A 22,509-nucleotide genomic window follows, 5' to 3' on the forward strand; every position below is an offset into this window, starting at 1 on the left:
TCATGCATATTTCTTGAGTCGGCCAAAGGTGGTAGCTGCTTTCCCTATGCATGTATTGAACTCTGCATCAAGGGACAGATTGTCAGTGTGAACCCGAGGTAGCAGAATTTGCTAACCACTTCCAGTGGGGTGTTATTTAGTGTGATCAGGGGCTGAGATGCAACACCTTGTCCCATGATCACAGTTTTCTTAATGCATATAATCTAGGAGAACAAGTTACAGGCATGGAAGAGACAGTCCATGAGTCTTTGTAGCTGAGTTTCTGTGTGAGTGATTAGCACAGCATGTGATATATGTCTTCTTCTTTGGCCTCCTTGTCTCGAGAGACAATAGATAGGCGCCTGGAGGTGGTCAGTGGTTTGTGAAGCAGTGCCTGGAGTGGCGATAAAGGCCAATTCTAGAGTGACAGACTCTTCCACAGGTGCTACAGATAAAATTGGTTGTCGGGGCTGTTACACAGTTGGCTCTCTCCTTGCGCGTCTGTCTTTTTTCCTGCCAACTGCTACGTCTCTTTGACTCGCCACACTTGAGCCCCGCCTTTATGGCTGCCTGCCATCTCTGGCGATCGCTGGCAACTGACTCCCACGACTTGTGATCAATGTCACAGGACTTCATGTCAGGTTTGCAGACGTCTTTAAAGCGGAGACATGGATGGCCGGTGGGTCTGATACCAGTGACGAGCTCGCTGTACAATGTGTCCTTGGGGATCCTGCCATCTTCCATGCGGCTCACATGGCCAAGCCATCTCAAGGACTGCTGGCTCTGTAGGGTGTATATGCTGGGGATGTTGTCTGCCTCGAGGACTTCTGTGTTGGAGATACGGTCCTGCCACCTGATGCCAAGGATTCTCCGGAGGCAGCGAAGATGGAATGAATTGAGACGTCGCTCTTGGCTGACATACGTTGCCCAGGCCTCGCTGCCGTAGAGCAAGGTACTGAGGACACATGCTTGATACACTCGGACTTTTGTGTTCTGTGTCAGTGCGCCATTTTCCTACACTCTTTCCCACACAGTCTGGACATAGCAGTGGAAGCCTTTCCCATGCGCTTGTTGATTTCTGCCTCGAGAGACAGGTTACTGGTGATAGTTGAGCCTCGGTAGGTGAACTCTTGAACCACTTCCAGAGCGAGTTCGCCGATATTGATGGATGGAGCATTTCTGACGTCCTGTCCCATGATGTTTGTTTTCTTGAGGCTGATGGCTCGGCCAAATTCGGTGAAGGCAGCCGTAATCCTGTCGATGAGACTCTGCAGACACTCTTCTGTATGGGATGTTAGTGCAGCATCGTCAGCAAAGAGGAGTTCCCTGATGAGGACTTTCTGTACTTTGGTCTTCGCTCTTAGACGGGCAAGGTTGAACAACCTGCCGCTTGATCTTGTGTGGAGGGAAATTCCTTCTACTGAAGACTTGAACACATGTGAGAGCAGCAGGGAGAAGAAGATCCCAAACAGTGTAGGTGTGAGAACACAGCCCTGTTTCACGCCACTCAGGATAGGAAAGGGGTCTGATGAGGCACCGCTATGCTGAATTGTGCCTTTCATATTGTCATGGAATGAGGTGATGATACTTAGTAGCTTTGGTGGGCATCCAAGCTTTTCTAGTAGTCTGAAGAGACCACGTCTGCTGACGAGGTCAAAGGCTTTGGTAAGATCAATGAAAGCAACGTAGAGGGGCATCTGTTGTTCATGGCATTTCTCCTGTAGCTGGTGAAGGGAGAACAGCATGTTAATGGTGGATCTCTCTACTCGAAAGCCACACTGTGCCTCAGGGTAGACACGCTCGGCCAGCTTTTGGAGCCTGTTTAAAGCAACTCGAGCAAAGACTTTCCCCACTATGCTGAGCAGGGAGATTCCACGGCAGTTGTTGCAGTCACCGCGGTCACCCCTGTTCTTATAGAGGGTGATGATATTGGCATCGCACATGTCCTGTTGTACTGCTCCCTCGTCCCAGCACAGGCAAAGCAGTTCATAGAGTGCTGAAAGTATAGCAGGCTTGGCACTCTTGATTATTTCAGGCGTAATGCCTCCTTCCCAGGGGTTTTTCCACTGGCTAGAGAATCAATGGCATCACTGAGTTCTGATTTTGTTGGCTGTATGTCCAGCTCATCCATGACTGGCAGAGACTGGGCTGCATTGAGGGCGGTCTCAGTGACAACATTTTCCCTGGAGTACTGTTCTAGGTCGTGTTCCACCCAGCAGTCCTTGTGCTTGTGTTGGTCAGTGATTGTGTCCCCTGATTTAGATTTGAGGGGGGCGATCTTCTTGATGGTTGGCCCAAAAGCTCTCTTAATGCCATCATACATTCCTCTGATGTTTCCGGTGTCTGAGGCCAGCTGAATATGACTGCATAGGTGATGCCAGTAGTCATTTGCGCAGCGCCTGGCTGTTCTTTGTGCAGCGCTTCTGGCTGTTTTAAGTGCTACAGATGTTAACTCGCTGGGGGCTTTCTTGTAGTTTAGCAGTGCAATGCACTTAGCAGCTATGACAGGTTCCAGCTCTTCAAAGTGAGATTGAAACCAGTCTGCATTCCGCTTCACACGTTTGCCAAAGGTGGTCATTGCTGAGTCATAGATGGCGTCTCTGATGTGGGCCCACTTGGTCTCTGCATCCCCTGTCGGAGTGTTTTGAAGGGCTTTTTCAAGTGAATTTAGAAACTTATGTAACAGCTGTGGATGAGAAAATCTGCTAGTGTTGATGCTGTGGGCGGCCCTTCTGCTTGGAGTGATGCAGCTTCTTTGGTTTGAGTCTAACCTTGCTGCACACCAGGAAGCGGTCGGTGTCGCAGTCCACACTGTGGAAGCTGCGTGTGATTTGAACGCTGTTTAAAGGGGCTCGCCTTGTGACGATGAGGTCCAGCTGGTGCCAACGACGTGATCTTGGCTGCCTCCATGAAACCTGGTGACAGGGTTGAGTGTGAAAGAATGAGTTGGTGATGCAGAGGTTGTGATAGGTACACAACTCAAGCAGTCTCTGTCCATTCTCATTCATCCTACCTGTGCCATAGCGCCCAAGGCAGGAGGGCCATGAGTCATGGTCGGCCCCAACCCTGGCATTAAAGTCCCCCAGCAGGAATAGGTGTTCGGTGTTGGGGATGCTACTAATAATATTATGGAGTCCCTCGTAGAACTGGTCTTTAGCTTCAGGTGGGGAGCAGAGTGTTGGAGCATAGATGCTGAGTAGGTGTACTGGACCAGAGGCGGTGAACAGTCGGATGGACAGTATGCATTCCGAGCCATTTGAGGGTGGCTCTATCATGCTGAGCAAAGAGTTTCTGACGGCGAAGCTGTCTTGGTTCTTCAAGATCCCTACCCTGCCAGAAGAAGGTATAGTCTTGCTCTCTTAGAGATCCACTCGCAGGGAGGCGTGTCTCCTGAAGTGCTGCAATGCCCACATTGAGTCTACTGAGCTCGTTGTTAATGATGGCGGTCTTCCGAAAATTGATGATTTTTGTAAGGTCTTCCGACAGGCCAGGACACATAGTTCTGACGTTCCAGCTTGCAAAACAAGGGCTGGTACCTTCTTTCCTTTTTTGGTCGTGCTGTTTGGTGTGGTGTTGCAGTCCACTTGTCGGGCAATGACCCTGAGCTCCAAGCACCCATTGAAGCAGGTGGACTGTGGCGGGACAGAACCTTACTGACCGGGGGCTGCCCGGTTTGAGGCGGGCGGTAGCTGTCCAGTGAGATGTGATGACCTCTCCCACCGACAAAGGCAACCCGTGGCGCCCAATCTCTACGCCAATTGAGCAGGACTTATAACCCGTAACTGCTGCCTTCTGTGTTGTTTTGGTCGCTGTGAGGCGACTATGGAGTGACCTCTCCATGGCCCATGCCTGGGCGGATGTATGAAGGTTGTGAGTTGCCCCCCTCTTGGCCTTCCTGGTGGGGTCCAAAGGAGTGCAGAGCACGACGTCTGGCACCGGTATGGCTGCAGGATCTGCAGGAAACATGCCAAAGGTGACACATGACCGCCTTCGGGGTTCCGCCCCGGATTTTCCGGATTTCCGGATATATGTCAAATACATCATAAATAATGAGGCATTTTTCAAGTGATAATATTTTTTGCAGATCAGATAGAACTCCTGCACACACAGGTATTTAAATGTTTAGTTCAAATGAAGCCCACAAGGAGGTGATTGAAGCTGAACAGTAGTTAGGGGCTATCAGTGGGGGACTGTGTTCTCCAATTTCAGATTCAGTCCAGAAGGACTGAGAGCGTCGTTTCCAACCCTTGGTGTTCCTCCGTTTATGGCCATTTGGGATGCAGGAACAGGAGTAGGCCATTCAGTCCCTTTAGCCTTGTCCACCATTCAGTGAGGTTGTGGCTGCTATCTGCCTTAACCCCATTTACCCAATTTGACTTCATATCCCTTATTACCCGAACCACACATAAACCTATCAGTCTCGCGTTTGAAAATTTTCAATGGACACCCAAGCCTCAACAGTTGTTTTTTGTTGGTAGGTGGTGGTGATGCGAGGTGGGCTCTACGTTTCCACTACCCTTTGTGTGAAGAAGTGCTTTATGATATCACCCCCTTAGCGACCGAGTTGTAATTTTAAGGCTATAACCTCTTGTCTTGGACTCTCCTAAATATGATAGAGACAGAAACTAACAAATCCTTTATTCATCTTAAACACCTCAGTTAGATCACTCTTAATCTTGTACAAACAAGGAAACACAAGTCTAGTCTATGCAACCTGCCCTCATAATTTAATCCTATTAGCCCCAATATCATTCGGGTGAATTTCCGCTGTACCCTCTGCTGGAACACACATCGTCCTGAGCTGCAGTGCCCAGAACTGAATGTAGTACTCCAGACGCAGTCACTTCCACCCTTTTATATCCCAGCCCCTTGAGATAAAGGCTAACATTCCATTAGCTTTTTAAAAATTATTTTTATACCTATCCACTAGCTTTTAGTGATTTCTGTACTTGGACCTTAAATCTCTCTGCTCCTTCACAGTTCCTCACTTCTCACCATTTAGAAAACGCTCTGATCTTGAACGCCATCTGCTCACTTACTTAATCTATCGATGGCCCTTTGCAAACTTCTACTCCCATCGACACCATTTACTGTGCCAGCTAACTTGGTGCTTGATGTTCCCAACAAACTTAGATGAAAGAATAAAGAGCCGTATATCTGGTAGTCACATACTGCTAACTGGAGTAAATACTCGTTATCCTACTCCCTGTCTCCTACTTTCTCACCAATTCCCTCTCACAACAGTAACTACACTTCAAAAAAAAAAGTACTTCTTTGGTTGTAAAGCTCTTTGAGACATTCAGTGATCGTGAAAGGCACTATATAAATGTAAATCTTTCTTTTTTATGTCAAAAGGTGGCTTCCAGTTCCATGCACTTTCATTTTTGCTAACAGTCTCTCATGTGGAAACTTGTTGAATGCCTTCTGGAAATCTGTATAGATAACATCCATTGACATTCCCATATCTCCCATGTTATGACCTTTTGAAAATATTTAACAAGGTTTGTTAGACATGACTTACTCTTTGCAAATTCATACTGGCTGCCTCTGATCAGCTCATATTTATCCAAATGCTCAGTCCCTTTGTAATGAAAACTGATATGCCATTTGTCTTCCTAATTGCTTGCAGTACCTTTTTTTTTATTCATTCACGGGATGTGGGCGTCGCTGGCCAGGCCAGCATTTATTGCCCATCCCTAATTGCCCTTGGTGGTAGTGAGCTGCCTTCTTGAACCGCTGCAGTCCATGTGGGGTAGGTACACCCACAGTGCTATTAGGAAGGGAGTTCCAGGATTTTGACCCAGCGACAGTGAAGGAACAGCAATATAGTTCCAAGTCAGGATGGTGTGTGACTTGGAGGGGAACTTGCAGGTGGTGGTGTTCCCATGTATTTGCTGCCCTTGTCCTTCTAGTTGGTAGAGGTCGCGGGTTTTGAAGGTGCTGTCGAAGGAGCCTTGGTGCATTGCTGCAGTGCATCTTGTAGATGGTACACACTGCTGCCGCTGTGCGTCGGTGATGGAGGGAGTGAATGTTTGTAGATGGGGTGCCAATCAAGCGGGCCGCTTTATCCTGGATGGTGTCGAGCTTCTTGAGTGTTGTTGGAGCTGCACCCATCCAGGCAAGTGGAGAGTATTCCATCACACTCCTGACTTGTGCCTTGTAGATGGTAGATAGGCTTTGGGGAGTCAGGAGGTGAGTTACTCGCCACAGGATTCCTAGCCTCTGACCTGCTCTTGTAGCCACGGTATTTATATGGCTACTCCAGTTCAATTTTCGGTCAATGGTAGCCCCTAGGATGTTGATAGTGGGGGATTCAGTGATGGTAATGCCGTTGAATGTCATGGGGAGATGGTTAGATTCTCTTTTGTTGGAGATGGTCATTGCCTGGCACTTGTGTGGCGCGAATGTTACTTGCCACTTATCAGCCCAAGCCTGGATATTGTCCAGGTCTTGCTGCATTTCTACACAGACTGCTTCAGTATCTGAGGAGTTGCGAATGGTGCTGAACATTGTGCAATCATCAGCGAACATCCCCACTTCTGACCTTATGATTGAAGGTTAGATGAAGCAGCTGAAGATGGTTGGGCCTAGGACACTACCCTGAGGTACTCCTGCAGTGATGTCCTGGAGCTCAGATGATTGACCTCCAACAACCACAACCATCTTCCTTTGCGCAAGGTATGACTCCAACCAGCGGAGAGTTTTTCCCCTGATTCCCATTGACTCCAGTTTTGCTAGGGCTCCTTGATGCCACACTCTGTCAAATGCTGCCTTGATGTCAAGGGCAGTCACTCTCACCTCACCTCTTGAGTTCAGCTCTTTTGTCCATGTTTGAACCAAGGCTGTAATGAGGTCAGGAGCTGAGTGGCCCTGGCGGAACCCAAACTTAGCATCACTGAGCAGGTTGTTGCTAAGCAAGTGCCGCTTGATGGCACTGTTGATGACACCTTCCATCACTTTACTGATGATTGAGAGTAGGCTAATGGGGTGGTAGTTGGCCAGGTTGGATTTGTCCTGCTTTTTGTGTACAGGACATACCTGGGCAATTTTCCACATTGCAGGGTAGATGCCAGTGTTGTAGCTGTACTGGAACAGCTTGGCTAGGGGCGTGGCAAGTCCTGGAGCACAGGTCTTCAGTACTATTGCCGGAATATTGTCAGGGCCCATAGCATTTGCAGTATCCAGTGCCTTCAGTCGTTTCTTGATATCACGTGGAGTGAATCGAATTGGCTGATGTTTGGCATATGTGATGCTGGGGACTTCAGGAGGAGGCCGAGATGGATCATCAACTCGGCACTTCTGGCTGAAGATTGTTGCAAATGCTTCAGCCTTATCTTTCGCACTGATGTGCTGGGCGCCCCCATCATTGAGGATGGGGATATTTGTGGAGCCACCTCCTCCAGTTAGTTGTTTCATTGTCCACCACCATTCACGGCTGGATGTGGCAGGACTGCAGAGCTTAGATCTGATCCGTTGGTTATGGGATCGCTTAGCTCTGTCTATCGCATGCTTCTTGCACAGTTTGGCACGCAAGTAGTCCTGGGTTGTAGCTTCACCAGGTTGACACCTCATTTTGAGGTATGCCTGGTGCTGCTCCTGGCATGCCCTCCTGCACTCTTCATTGAACCAGGGTTGGTCTCCTGGCTTGATGGTAATGGTAGGGTGGGGGATATGCCGGGCCATGAGGTTACAGATTGTGGTTGAGTACAATTCTGCTGCTGCTGATGGCCCACAGTGCCTCATGGATGCCCAGTTTTGCATTGCTAGATCCATTCGAAATCTATCCCATTCAGCACGGTGATAGTGCCACACAACACGATGGACGGTATCCTCAATGTGAAGGCGGGACTTCGTCTCCACAAGGACTGTGCGGTGGTCACTCCTACCAATACTGTCATGGACAGATGCATCCGTGGCAGGCAGATTGGTGAGGACAAGGTCGAGTATGTTCTTCCCTCTTGTTGGTTCCCCCACCACCTGCCGCAGACCCAGTCTAGCAGCCATGTCCTTTAGGACTCGGCCAGCTCGGTCAGTAGTGGTGCTACCGAGCCACTCATGGTGATGGACATTGAAGTCCCCCACCCAGAGTACATTTTGTGCCCTTGCCACCCTCAGTGCTTCCTCCAAGTGGTGTTCAATATGGAGGAGTACTGAGTCATCAGCTGAGGGAGGACGGTTGGTGGTAATCATTTGGAGGTTACCTTGCCCATATTTGACCTGATGCCATGTGACTTCATGAGGTCCGGAGTCGATGTTGAGGACTCCCAGGGCAACTCCCTCCCTACTGTATACCACTGTGCCACCACCTCTGCTGGGTCTGTCTTGCCGGTGGGACAGGACGTACCCGGGGATGGTGATGGCAGTGTCTGGGACATTGTCTGTTAGGTATGATTCCGTGAGTATGACTATGTCAGGCTGCTGCTTGACTAGTCTGTGGGACAGCTCTCCCAACTTTGGCACAAGCCCCCAGATGTTAGTAAGGAGGACTTTGCAGGGTCGACAGGGCTGGGTTTGCCGTTGTCGTTTCCGGTGCCTAGGTCGATGCCGGGTGGTCTGTCCGGTTTCATTCCTTTTTATAGACTTCGTAGCGGTTAGGTACAACTGAGTGGCTTGCTAGGCCATTTCAGAGGGCATGTAAGAGTTAACCACATTGCTGTGGGTCTGGAGTCATCTGTAGGCCAGACCAGGTAAGAACAGCAGACAGCAGGTTTTTACAACAATCGACAATGGTTTCATGGCCATCATTAGACTAGTTTTTAATTCCAGATTTTTATTAAGTTTAAATTCCACCTTCTGCTGTGGTGGGATTCGAACCCATGTCCCCAGAGGAATACCCTGGGTCTCTGGGTTACTGGTCCAGTGATAATACCACTACACCACCGCCTACCCAGGCCTACCTGCAGGTTAATTTTCTGTGATTCATATGCAAGGACAAGCAGGTCCCTCTGAGTACCAACATTTCCCAGTCTTTCACCATTTAAACTGTTCTTTTCTATTTTTCCTTTCAAAAGGCATAACTTTACACTTCTCCACATTATATTCCATCTGCCATGTTGTTTCCCACGCATTCAACCTGTCTACATCCTTTTGCAGCCTCTTTATGTCCTTCTTACTGCTTACTTTCCCATGTAACTATGTATTGTCAGAAAACTTGGATACATTACTCTCAGTCCCCTCATCTTTGTCATTCATCTAGTGAGTAAACATTCAATAGCCAAGGCCCAAGTATTGATCCTTGCGGTACCCGGCTAGTTACAGCCTGCCGACCCGAAAATGTCCCATTTATTCCTACTCTGTTTTCTGTCCATTAATCAATCCCCAATCCTAATTTTGTGTCATAACCTCTTGTATGGCACCTTATTACATACTTTTTGAAAATGCAAATACACTACATTGATGTACTGGTTCCCTCCTTATCCATCTGACTAGTTACATGCTCAAAAAAACTCAACAGATTTGTCAAATGCGATGTTTCTTTCATAAATTCCTCTTGATTCTGCCTAATCATGTTATGATTCCTTAAGTGCTTGGTTACCACATCCCTAATAATAGCATTTACCCAACTACTGATGTCATGTTAACTGGCCTATAGTTCCCTTGTTTCCTCTCTCCCTCCTTTATATTTGTTACTCCCAATCCATGGGGACCATTCTAGAATCTAGGGAATTCTGGAAGATCAAAACCAGTGCATCCACTATCTCTATAGCCACCTCTTTAAAATCCTAGGATGCAGGCCATCAGGTCCAGGGGATTTACCAACTTTTAATACCATTAATTTCTCCAGTACTGTGTCTTCAATGGACACTAATATCTTTAAGTTACTCATTCCCGCGAGACTTTTGGTTCGCTGCTTTTTCCGGAAATGTTTTTGTGTCTTCTTCCAGGAAACCAAGTATTTATTTAATGTCTCACCATTTCCTTATTCCCCATTATAATTTCTCCTATCTCTTCCTGTGAGGGATCCATGGTTAATTTCACTAAACACTTCCTTTTAACATCCCGATGGGACCTTTTTACAATCTTTTTATGTCCCATCTTCTCTTTCCTCTTTCTTTATCAGTTTCTTGGTCATCCTTTGCTGAATTCTAAAATCCTCCCAATCTTCAGGCTTACTGCTCTTTTTGGCAAACATTATAAGCCTCTTCCTTGGATCTAATATTCTCATTCTATATTAACTCATCTTAAAGTTAAAGCTGGTGAGTTCCTCCCCATGATTTATTTTTATCTTTTTGTTCCTACTTTTCTGTTCTAAAAGTTTGAAATTGCGGCTGACAGTCATGCTTGATTGAAGATAGAATGTTGTGAACTTTACATGGAATGTTCACCACTGGAGACAGAGGACCTATTAATACCTTGAACATGTTCAATTTAATTAACACCCAGAGCAAAATCCCTATCCATATAAATTCCCGATCAAGCAACTTGGCCCACTCCAGTAGATTACTTGTTTCCAACATTAATTTTGATTTATGGTTAAAAGAAACCAACTTTTGGTTTGACTCTAGTTTGAGAACCATGAGGCGAAGAAAGTAGTCTCCATATTTTATCACCACAAAGTAAACAGGGAGCTAACCACAGGGGTAAATAAAGGAGGGAATTTCCAATGTTTAGAGGGAAGCACCTGTCCAGTTACAAAAAACCTCTCCATTCTGAAGAAGGGTCACTGACCTGAAACGTTAACTCTGCTTCTCTCTCCACTGATGCTGCCAGACCTGTTGAGTATTTCCTGCATTTCTTGTTTTTATTTCAGATTTCCAGCATCCGCAGTATTTTGCTTTTATTTCTGCCTGACTGAATCTCGCTAATTCCCCTTTGTGGTCACAGCATGTAACAACATCACATACTGGTACAGTGCCCAGTGCCCACCTGCTGCCCTCTTTACACCTGACAGACCTCTAATCCTCCCCTTTGCTTTGTTAGGTGGATTCGTATGATGTAACTGTGACGCATAATATTGGAGACATCCTATTGGTGAAGATTGAAAAGCGCAAGTACTGGCTGCAGGATGACTGGTACTGTAAATACATCACAGTAAAAACACCCGCTGGCGAGTACATGGAGTTTCCGTGTTACCGATGGATCACCAACCACAAGGAAATTGAGCTCCGGGATGGGCACGGTTAGCATCAAACCCTAGAACTAAACTCAGAAGTGGGTGTGGGAGAAGGCATGCAGTTGGGGCAACAGGTTTGATCCCCAGTCTATGGAGAATTAGCTGCTTTCGGGGACTTACAGCTGACCTTCGTGTCTCTGGGCTAGTGGAAGGAAAGATCAGCAAGGCTACCAGCTTCTGATCCTCCTCCAGTGACCAACCCCCGCACCTCGCCTCCCTTGATGCACAGAGTGCAAGAGTGGATGCCAGGCTCTGCAGTGATGTCCTCCATAGTTAAATAGCCTGCCATCAATTTGTTGAACCGTGTACGTGAGGCCAGAGCACTCTGGAACCCGTGAACCAACATGAATCAGTGCCTTCAGGAGGCGGCAGGGAGGGAGTTGGGGTGAAAGGAAATAATGAAATCATCAAATGTTTTGAACATTTGGGAAGATAAAGTTGCTTAGTGATGGGAACCAATGAAACCAGGCACTTCCCCCACCCCTCATCAATGATGCATCTTCAGAAACAGGCCAGATCCTGGGCAGTGTCCTGATGTGGGGGTGGGGGGAGAGGGGGGATGCTGCTGGGCCTGAGCCTATCGACCACTTCAATGCTGCCCCCTCCCACCAATTATAATCGGCCTCGCGCAGGTTCCAATAGGCCATGGGAGATAACCTCAGGAAAAGTTGGTAAAGATACTAAGCAAAATGCAACTGCATGGGGCAATTGTGACTGTGGGTGACAGTGTAAAATGGGTGCTAGCCGACATTTCCAATTGAAAATTGGGAGAGGTGTGTAACAGGTGGTTGTCAAGGAGACCACAGACTTTAACTTTTATGCCACAGGCTCCCTTTCAGGCAACAACTGGTAACATCTCCGTGCTTTCAGTGCGCTGCTGTATCAGGGAGGTCACTGAGCCTCTTATACCTGAAGAAACCGTGACATCTCCTTCCCTTTGGACAGGATGAGACAGGATTAGGCTTTGCTCACATGGCAGGCTTCCCTCTGGTACAAGGTGCCATTGACTGCACACACATTGCCTTGCATGTTCCCGATGATCAGCCTGATAATGTTAGCAATACTACGTACAACTGCTTTGCAACCACAGGCAGCACATCAGGCGGGTCTGTACCCATTATGCTGACAGCAGTCAAGTCACCTTCATATAGAAAGAAGTTAGGGATGAGATAGCAGAGGCACTATTTTGTGTATATATATATATATATATATACATCTTGAACAGATAGGAAGCTCCCTTGCTGTTCAACTCTATCCATGGCCATCTGCTCCCATCCCTAACGTTTTCTCCCCCAATCTGCCCTCTTAAACTGTTTAAATTCCCCTGGCTCTTTAAATCAGTTCATTTTAGCCCTATCTAAAAGTTAACAGTTAGTTTTAGTGTATGTTACCTGGGCCCACTGCCCTCCCCCAGCCACACCTGCTCTTTGTTTTCTCAATGAAATTGATCCGGATGAAACTGACGAGCACAGTTGTCGATACTTTAATCTCCGATCCTGCTGTCTTCACAGTCCAGAGTGTCTGCAGCCACGGCATGCAGTAAGTCCATTGAGGTGAAGAAGGAGCAGCGGGACCCGAGAGAAGTCCTGAGAAAAGGTGCCCCGAACACCCAAAACATCCACGAACGGCCCCCCCCGGCCGCAACTTCAAAGCGCCCGCGGGAGATGGCTCGGAGAGCATCTGCAGCGCACTGTCGGCAATGCTGCATGCCTTTATTTAAACCACTGCAAAAAAAAAACCCTTAGCAAATGTAATCACCTCTAAGTCTGCCAAATGATGCTTCACCTCCCAAAGGACGTGGATGAGCTTTCCGGACGTCGATGGTGGGCACTGAGGAAATGGCTTATTACCTGCACCAGCTTCTCCCCCCCCCCCCCCTTTACCCCCCTTCCCTGCTCCACCCTCTCAGCTCACCCCCTCACAACCCCCCCCCAGCCCGCACCCCCCCCCCCCACCCCCTCCTTCTACCCATCCCCCTTGCATCCCCTCCTCCCACCGGCACCATCCTACACCTGTGTAGGGGCCCCAACAACCCCACTGCCTTGTGGGCGTCTCGGGAGAGACCAAGGCTAAGGGAGTAAACCCTAACAGAAAATCCGGAGCGGAACCCCGTAGGCGGTCATGTGTCACCTTTGGCATGTTTCCGGCAGTTCCTGCAGCCATACTGGTGCCAAACGACGTGTCCTGCACTCCTTTGGACCCCACCAGAAAGGCCGAAAGGGGGGTTTTGACGACTGGGCAACTCTCAACCTCCATAAATTTGCCCAGGCATGCGCCATGGAGAGGTCACTCCATAGTTGCCTCACAGCGACTGAAACAACACGGAAGGCAGCAGTTATGGGTTATAAGTCCAGATAAATTGGCATAGAAACTGGGCGCCACGGGTTGCCTTTGTCGGTGGGAGAGGTCATTGCACCTCAGTGGACAGCTACCGCCCGCCTCAAACCGGGCAGCTCCCGGTCAATAAGGTTCTGTCCCGCCACAGTCTGCCTGCTTCAATGGGTGCTTGGAGCTCAGGGTCATTGCGCGAAAGGTGGACTGAAACATCACACCAAACAACATGAAAAAAGGAAAGAAGGTACCAGCCCTTCGCTTTGCAAGCTGGAACGTCAGAACTATGTGTCCTGGCCTGTCGGAAGACCTTACACAAATCAACGATTCTCGGAAGACCGCCATCATTAACAACAAGCTCAGTAGATTCAATGTGGACATTGCAGCACTTCAGGAGACTCGCCTCCCCGCGAGTGGCTCTCTAGCAGAGCAAGACTACACCTTCTTCTGGCAGGGCAGGGATCCTGAAGAACCAAGACAGCATGGAGTGGGCTTCGCCATCAGAAACTCCTTGCTCAGCATGATAGAGCCTCCCTCAAATGGCTCGGAATGCATACTGTCCATCCGACTGCTCACCACCTCTGGTCCAGTACACCTACTCAGCATCTATGCTCCAACACTCTGCTCCCCACCTGAAGCTAAAGACCAGTTCGATGAACAACTCCATAACATCATTAGCAGCATCCCCAACACCGAACACCTATTCCTGCTGGGGGACTTTAATGCCAGGGTTGGGGCCGACCATGACTCATGGCCCTCCTGCCTTGGGCGCTATGGCGTTGGAAGGATGAATGAGAACGGGCAGAGACTGCTTGAGTTGTGTACCTATCATAACCTCTGCATCACCAACTCGTTCTTTCACACTAAACCCTGTCACCAGGTTTCATGGAGGCACCCAAGATCACGTCGTTGGCACCAGCTAGACCTCATTGTCACAAGGTGGGCCGCCTTAAACAGTGTTCAAATCACACGCAGCTTCCACAGTGTGGACTGCGACACCGACCACTCCCTGGTGTGCAGCAAGGTTTGACTCAGACCAAAGAAGTTGCATCATTCCAAGCAGAAGGGCCACCCGCGCATCAACACGAGCAGAATTTCTCACCCACAGCTGTTACAAAAATTTCTAAATTCACTTGTAACAGCCCTTCAAAACACTCCCACAGGGGATGCTGAGACCAAGTGGGCCCACATCAGAGACGCCATCTATGAGTCAGCTTTGACCACCTACGGCAAAAGTGCGAAGAGAAATGCAGACTGGTTTCAATCTCATAATGAAGAGCTGGAACCTGTCATAGCCGCTAAGTGCATTGCACTGTTAAACTACAAGAAAGCCCCCAGCGATTTAACATCCGCAGCACTTAAAGCAGCCAGCAGTACTGCACAAAGAACAGCTAGGCGTTGCGCAAACGACTACTGGCAACACCTATGCAGTCATATTCAGCTGGCCTCAGACACCGGAAACATCAGAGGAATGTATGATGGCATGAAGAGAGCTCTTGGGCCAACCATCAAGAAGATCGCCCCCCTCAAATCTAAATCGGGGGACATAATCACTGACCAACGCAAACAGATGGACCGCTGGGTTGAGCACTACCTAGAACTGTACTCCAGGGAGAATGCTGTCACTGAGACTGCCCTCAATGCAGCCCAGCCTCTACCAGTCATGGATGAGCTGGACATACAGCCAACCAAATCGGAACTCAGTGATGCCATTGATTCACTAGCCAGCGGAAAAGCCCCTGGGAAGGACAGCATTACCCCTGAAATAATCAAGAGTGCCAAGCCTGCTATACTCTCAGCACTACATGAACTGCTATGCCTGTGCTGGGACGAGGGAGCAATACCTCAGGACATGCGCGATGCCAACATCATCACCCTCTATAAAAACAAAGGTGACCGCGGTGACTGCAACAACTACCGTGGAATCTCCCTGCTCAGCATAGTGGGGAAAGTCTTTGCTCGAGTCGCTCTGAACAGGCTCCAGAAGCTGGCCGAGCACGTCTACCCTGAGGCACAGTGTGGCTTTCGTACAGAGAGATCGACCATTGACATGCTGTTCTCCCTTCCTCAGATACAGGAGAAATGCCGTGAACAACAGATGCCCCTCTACATTGCTTTCATTGATCTCACCAAAGCCTTTGACCTCGTCAGCAGACGTGGTCTCTTCAGACTACTAGAAAAGATCGGATGTCCACCAAAGCTACTAAGTATCATCACCTCATTCCATGACAATATGAAAGGCACAATTCAACATGGTGGCTCCTCATCAGAGCCCTTTCCTATCCCGAGTGGTGTGAAACAGGGCTGTGTTCTCGCACCCACACTTTTTGGGATTTTCTTCTCCCTGCTGCTTTCACATGCGTTCAAATCCTCTGAAGAAGGAATTTTCCTCCACACAAGATCAGGGGGCAGGTTGTTCAACCTTGCCCGTCTAAGAGCGAAGTCCAAAGTACGGAAAGTCCTCATCAGAGAACTCCTCTTTGCTGACGATGCTGCTTTAACATCTCACGCTGAAGAGTGCCTGCAGAGTCTCATCGACAGGTTTGCGGTTGCCTGCAATGAATTTGGCCTAACCATCAGCCTCAAGAAAACAAACATCATGGGGCAGGATGTCAGAAATGCTCCATCCATCAATATTGGCGACCACGCTCTGGAAGTGGTTCAAGAGTTCACCTACCTAGGCTCAACTATCACCAGTAACCTGTCTCTAGATGCAGAAATCAACAAGCGCATGGGTAAGGCTTCCACTGCTATGTTCAGACTGGCCAAGAGAGTGTGGGAAAATGGCGCACTGACACGGAACACAAAAGTCCGAGTGTATCAGGCCTGTGTCCTCAGTACCTTGCTCTACGGCAGCGAGGCCTGGACAACGTATGCCAGCCAAGAGCGACGTCTCAATTCATTCCATCTTCGCTGCCTCCGGAGAATACTTGGCATCAGGTGGCAGGACTATATCTCCAACACAGAAGTCCTTGAAGCGGCCAACACCCCCAGCTTATACACACTACTGAGTCAGCGGCGCTTGAGATGGCTTGGCCATGTGAGCCGCATGGAAGATGGCAGGATCCCCAAAGACACATTGTACAGCGAGCTCGCCACTGGTATCAGACCCACCGGCCGTCCATGTCTCCGCTATAAAGACGTCTGCAAACGCGACATGAAATCGTGTGACATTGATCACAAGTCGTGGGAGTCAGTTGCCAGCATTCGCCAGAGCTGGCGGGCAGCCATAAAGACAGGGCTAAATTGTGGCGAGTCGAAGAGACTTAGTAGTTGGCAGGAAAAAAGACAGAGGCGCAAGGGGAGAGCCAACTGTGCAACAGCCCCAACAAACAAATTTCTCTGCAGCACCTGTGGAAGAGCCTGTCACTCCAGAATTGGCCTTTATAGCCACTCCAGGCGCTGCTTCACAAACCACTGACCACCTCCAGGCGCTTACCCATTGTCTCTCGAGATAAGGAGGCCCAAAAGAAAAAAGAAAGATATATATATATATATATATATTATATATATAAATTTATTAGAAAAGGTAACGTGCCAGAAGACTGGAGGACAGCTGATATTCCTATAGTTAAAAAGGGAGTTAGAACAGGTCTAGGGAACTACAGACCAAGTAGCTTAATGCTTGTGGTAGGAAAGATAATGGAATCTTTACTCAAACATGTAAGAGGAAAATATCTAGAAATCAAAGATATAAGAAAGAATAGTCAGGATAGAATAGACAGAGCTAAGTGAGCCCACAACCAATGGATCAAATCAAAGCTTTGCAAACCCACCATGAATGGTGGTAGACAATTAAACAACTAACCAGAGGAGGAGGCTCCACAAACATCCCCAACCTCGATGGCGGAGCCCAGCACATCAGTGCAAAAGACAAGGCTGAAGCATTTGCAACAATCTTCAACCAGAACTGCAGAGTCCATTTCGGCCTCCTCCTGTGATCCCCAGCATCACAGATATCAGTGTTCAACCAATCTGATTCACTCCACGTTATATCAAGAAACAGCTGAAGGCACTGGATACTGCAAAGGCTATGGGCCTTGGCAACATCCCAGCTGTAATATTGAAGACTTTTACTCCAGAACTATCCACGCTCCGCACCAAGCTGTTCCTCTACAGCTGCAATAGCCTATGGCATGTGGGAAGTCATGGACACACCATGTGTCCTAGACGGACACATCTGCAGGCTGCAAAAGCTTGAGCTCCGGGGTTTGGAACTTGAGCAGTGGCTGGAGTCACTGTTGTGCATCCACGAGGTGGAGGACTACGTGGATAGCACAGTTAGGGAAGTGGTCACACTGCAGGTTAGGAGCATGCAGCCAGATAGGGAATGGTGACTGCCGTGCAGTGTAATACTACCAGTAAGGTAGTGCAGGAGTCCCCTGATATGATCTCACTCGCAAATCGGTTTTCCATTTTGGATACTGGTGAGGGTGATGGTTCCTCAGAGGAGTGCAGTCAGAGCCATGTTTGTGGCACCACATGTGGCTCAGCTGCACAGGAGGAGAGGAAGAAGAGTGGAGGAGAGCAGTCGTGATGGGGGATTCGTTAGTAAGGGGAATGGACAGGTGTTTCTGCGGCAGTAAATGTGACTCCAGGATGGCGTGCTGCCTCCCTGGTGCCAGGGGTCAAGGATGTCACGGAGCGGCTGCAGGAGATTCTTCTGGGGGAGGATGAACAGCCAAAGGTCATGGTAAGTATTGGTACCAACGACACAGGTAAGAAGGGGGATGAGGTCCTGAAAGCAGAGTTTAGGGAGCTAGGAAGGAGGTTAAAAAGCATGACCTCAAAAGCAGTAATCTCAGGATTATTCCCAGTCCCATGTGCAAGTGAGCAAAGGAATAGGAGAATTGAGCAATTGAACACATGGCTGGAGAACTGGTGTAGGAGGGAGGGCATCATATTTCTGAGACATTGGGACTGGTTCTGGGGCAGGTGGGACTTGTACAAGATGGACGGGTTGCATCCTAGGAGGACTGGGACGAATATCCTCGCAGGGAGATTTGTTAGTGTTGTTGGGGAGGGTTTAAACTAAATTGTCAAGTAGATGGGAACCTGAGGGAGAGCTTCGATTGGAGGGAAGCAAAACAGGTAACTTGTTTATATTTATTTTTTTATTTAGAGATACAGCACTGAAACAGGCCCTTTGGCCCACCGAGTCTGTGCTGACCAACAACCACCCATTTATACTAACCCTACACTACCCCCATATTTTCTACCAGATCCCCACCATTCTCCTACCACCTACCTACAGTAGGGGCAATTTACAATGGCCAATTTACCTATCAACCTGCAAGTCTTTTGGAGGTGGTTTGGTGCGTGGGAACCAGGAGCAAGTATCAGAGAGGAATACCAAGGAGCACGGAATACTGGGGGAGATAGATAGCATGGGAGTAGGGAATAGTAAGTTATTACGTGGGGTCAGAGTAAGGGAGAAAGTAATAAAGTCTGAATTAGGGTTAATGTGCATGTATGTGAATGCACGGAGTGTGGTTAATAAGATTGGTGAGGTGGCTATAACAAAGACCTGGCTCAAAGAAGGGCAGGACTGGGTGTTAAATATTCCTGGATACAAGGTGTTCAGGAAAGATAAGAAAGGGATAAAAGGGGGAGGGGTGGCAGTATTGATTAAATATAACATTACAGTGCTGGAGAAAAAGGATGTTCCAGAGGGGCTGAGTCAGAATCAATTTGGCTAGAGATAAGGAACAAAAAAGGTGCGGTTACATTGCTCAGTGTTGTCTATATGCCACCAGCTAGAGGGAAGGACATGGAGGAACAAACGTGCGAGGAAATTACAGAGGTGAAAAAATTGTACGGTCGTTATAATGGGGGACTTTAATTATCCAAACATAGACTGGGATAATAGTAGTGTAAAGGGCAGTGAGGGGCAAGAGACCTAGAGTGTGTTCAGGAAAATTTTCTACAACAGTATGTTGCTCATACAACAAGAAATGAGGCATTGCTAGACCTGGTTCTTGGGAATGAGGTGGGCCAAGTGGATCAAGGATCAGTAGGAGAGCATTTAGGAGATAGTGATCATTGTATCATAAGCTTTAAGCTGACTATGGAAAGGGACAAAGAGCAATCCAGGGTAAGAATAATTAACTGGGGGAAGGCCAACTTCAATGGGGTAAGAATGGAGCTGGGGTGAATAAATTGGAGTCAAAAGCCAGCAGGAAAACTAGTAGATGAACAATGGGCTACCTTCAAAGAAGTGATAGTTCGGGCAGAGGCGAGGTATGTTCCCTCGAAGGGGAAAAGTAAGGAAAACAAATCCAGAGGTCCCGAGATGACAAAAAAGGTAGAGATTATTATAAAGAAGAAGTGTGTTTAGAACAGATGCCATGTAGAAAATACTATTGAGAACCAGGCTGAATATAGAAGGTCAAGAGGGGAAATTAAAAAGCAAATAAGAGAAGCAAAGAGAGAGCATGAAAAGAGACAGGCAGCTAGCATTAAGGGAAATCCTGAAGTTTTCTATAGGCATATAAATAGTAAAAGGAGAAGTGAGGCCGATTAGAGACCAGAAAGGGGATTTACACATGGAGGCAGAGGGCATAGCTGAGGTATTAAATGAATACTTTGCATCTGTCTTTACCAAGGAAGAAGATGCAACCCAGGCAATGTTGAAAGAGGAGGTAAATCAGACACTAGAGGGGTTTAAAATTGATAAAGAGGAAGTATTAGATAGGCTGTCTGTACTTAAAGTGGATAAAACACCAGGGCCGGATGAGATGCATCCAAGGATACTGAGGAAAGTGAGGGTGGAATTCGCAGTGGCACTGCCCATAACTTTTCAGTCTTCCTTAGACTCAGGGCTAGTGCAAGAGGACTGGAGAATTGCAAACATTACACCCTTGTTCAAAAAAGGGTGTAAAGCTAAGCCCAGCAATTACAGGTCAATCAGTTTAACTTCGGTGGTGGGAAAACTTCTAGAAAAAATAATTTGAGACAAAATCAATGATCATATGGACAAATGAGAATTAATTAAAGAAAGCCAACATGGATTTCTTAAGGGTAAATCATGTTTAACTAACTTGCTGGAGCTTTTTGAGAAGGTAACAGGGTTAATGAGGGCAATGCTGTTGATGTGGTGCACATGGACTTTCAAAGGGCATTTGATACAGTGCCACACAGACTTATGAGCAAACTTGTTGCTCATGGAATAAAAGGGATGGTAGCAACATGGATAAAGAATTGGCTGAGTGACAGGAAACAAAGAGTAGTGGTTAATGGATGCTTTTCGGGCTGGAAGAAGGTTTGTGGTGGAGTTCCCCAGGGGTCACTGTTGGGACCCTTGCTTTTCCTGATTATATATTAATGACCTAGACCTTGGTGTACAGGGCACAATTTCAAAGTTTTCGGATGATACAAAACTTGGAAGCATTGTGAACTGTGAGGAGGATAGTGTAGAACTTCGAAAGGACATAGACAAGTTGGTGGAATGGGGAGACAGGTAGCAGATGAATTTCAATGTAGAGAAATGTGAAGTGATTCATTTTAGTAGGAAGAACATGGAGAGACAATATAGAATAAAGGGTACAATTCTAAAGGGGGTACAGGAGCAGAGGGACCTGGGTGTATATGTGCATAAGTCATTGAAGGTGGCAGAACAGATTGAGAGAGTAGTTAATAAAGCATACAGTATCCTGGGCTTTATTAATAAGGGCAGGAGCTGAGGGACCTGGGTGTAGATGTAAAAAAAACCACAAAGGATAGTGTGGGAATAAGGCATTGAAGTGGATGATCAGCCACGATAGTATTGAATGGTGGAGCAGGCTTGATGGGCTGAATGGCCTACTTCTGCTCCTATGTTCCTAACACTGGCATCTACCTAACTTGCCCAGATTGCCCAGATATGTTGCGGCCTCAAAAAGCAGGTCAAATCCAATCTGGCCAGTTACCGCCCCATCAGTCCACTTTCAATCATCAGCAAAGTGATGGAAGGTGTTGTTGACTGTGCTGTCAAGCGGCACTTACTGAGTAATTACCTGCTGACTGATGCTCGGTTTGGATTCCGCCAGGGCCTGTTGGCTCCAAACATCATTACAGCCTTGGTCCAAACATGGACAAAAGAGCTGAACCCCAGAGATGAGGTGAGGGTGATTGCCCTTGACATCACGGGTATCAAGAAGCCTTAACAAAATTGAAGTCAATGGGAATTGGGGGAAAACTCCCCGCTAGTTGGAGTCATACCTAGCACAAAGGAAGATGATTGACATTGTTGGCAGCCAATCATCTCAGCCCCAGGACATTGCTACAGGAGTTCCTCAGGGTAGTGTCTTAGGTCCAACCATCTTCAGCTGCTTCATCAATGACCTTCCTTGAATCATAAGGTCAGAAGTGGGGATGTCCACTGCTTATTGTACAATGTTCAGTACCATTCTCAACTCCTCAGATACTGAAGCAGTCCGTGCCCATATCCAGCATGATCTGGACAACATTCAAGCTGGGGCTGATAAGTGGCAAGTAACATTTGCGCCACACAAGTGCCAGGCAACGACCATCTCAAACAGGATCCAACCATCTCCCCTTGACATTCAACAGGATTGCCATAAGTTAATCCCTCACGATCAGCATCCCGGGTTGCCATTGACCAGAAACTGAACTGGAGTAGCCATTTAAATATTGTGGCTACAAGAGCACGTCAGAGGCTGGGAATTCTGTGGTGAGTAACTCGCCTTCTGACTCCCCAAAGCCTGTCCGCCATTTACAAGGCATTTTGAGGAATGTGATGGAATATTCTCCACTTGCTTGGATGAGTGCGGCTCCAACTACACTGAAGAAGTTCAAAACCATCCAAGATAAAGCAGCCCACTTGATTGGCACCCCATCCATCACTTTAAACATTCATTCCCTCCACCACCATTGCACAGTGGCTCAAGCCTGTACCACCTACAAGACGCACTACAGCAACTCGCCAAGGCTCCTTTGACAGCTCCTTCCAAACCCATGACCTTTACCACCTAGAAGGACAAGGGCAGCAGATGCATGAGAACACCACCACCTGCAAATTCCCCTCCAAGCCACACACCATCCTGACTTGGAACTATATCACTGTTTCTTCACTGTCACTGGGTCAA

At 47.8% G+C, this 22,509-nt stretch overlaps 1 protein-coding gene across 1 annotated transcript in view; it reads left to right on the top strand.

Annotated features, from left to right (window-relative positions):
• The window catches only part of LOC137355291 (polyunsaturated fatty acid 5-lipoxygenase-like), a 136,361-nt gene that overhangs the window by 2,416 nt on the left and 111,436 nt on the right, over positions 1-22,509 (top strand). The window contains exon 2 of the mRNA XM_068020256.1: positions 10,900-11,098. Coding sequence (XP_067876357.1) covers positions 10,900-11,098 — 199 coding nt within the window. The remainder of the gene's footprint in view (positions 1-10,899; positions 11,099-22,509) is intronic.

Source organism: Heterodontus francisci, chromosome 42 (assembly GCF_036365525.1).
Source record: "Heterodontus francisci isolate sHetFra1 chromosome 42, sHetFra1.hap1, whole genome shotgun sequence".
Lineage (NCBI taxonomy): Eukaryota > Metazoa > Chordata > Chondrichthyes > Heterodontiformes > Heterodontidae > Heterodontus > Heterodontus francisci.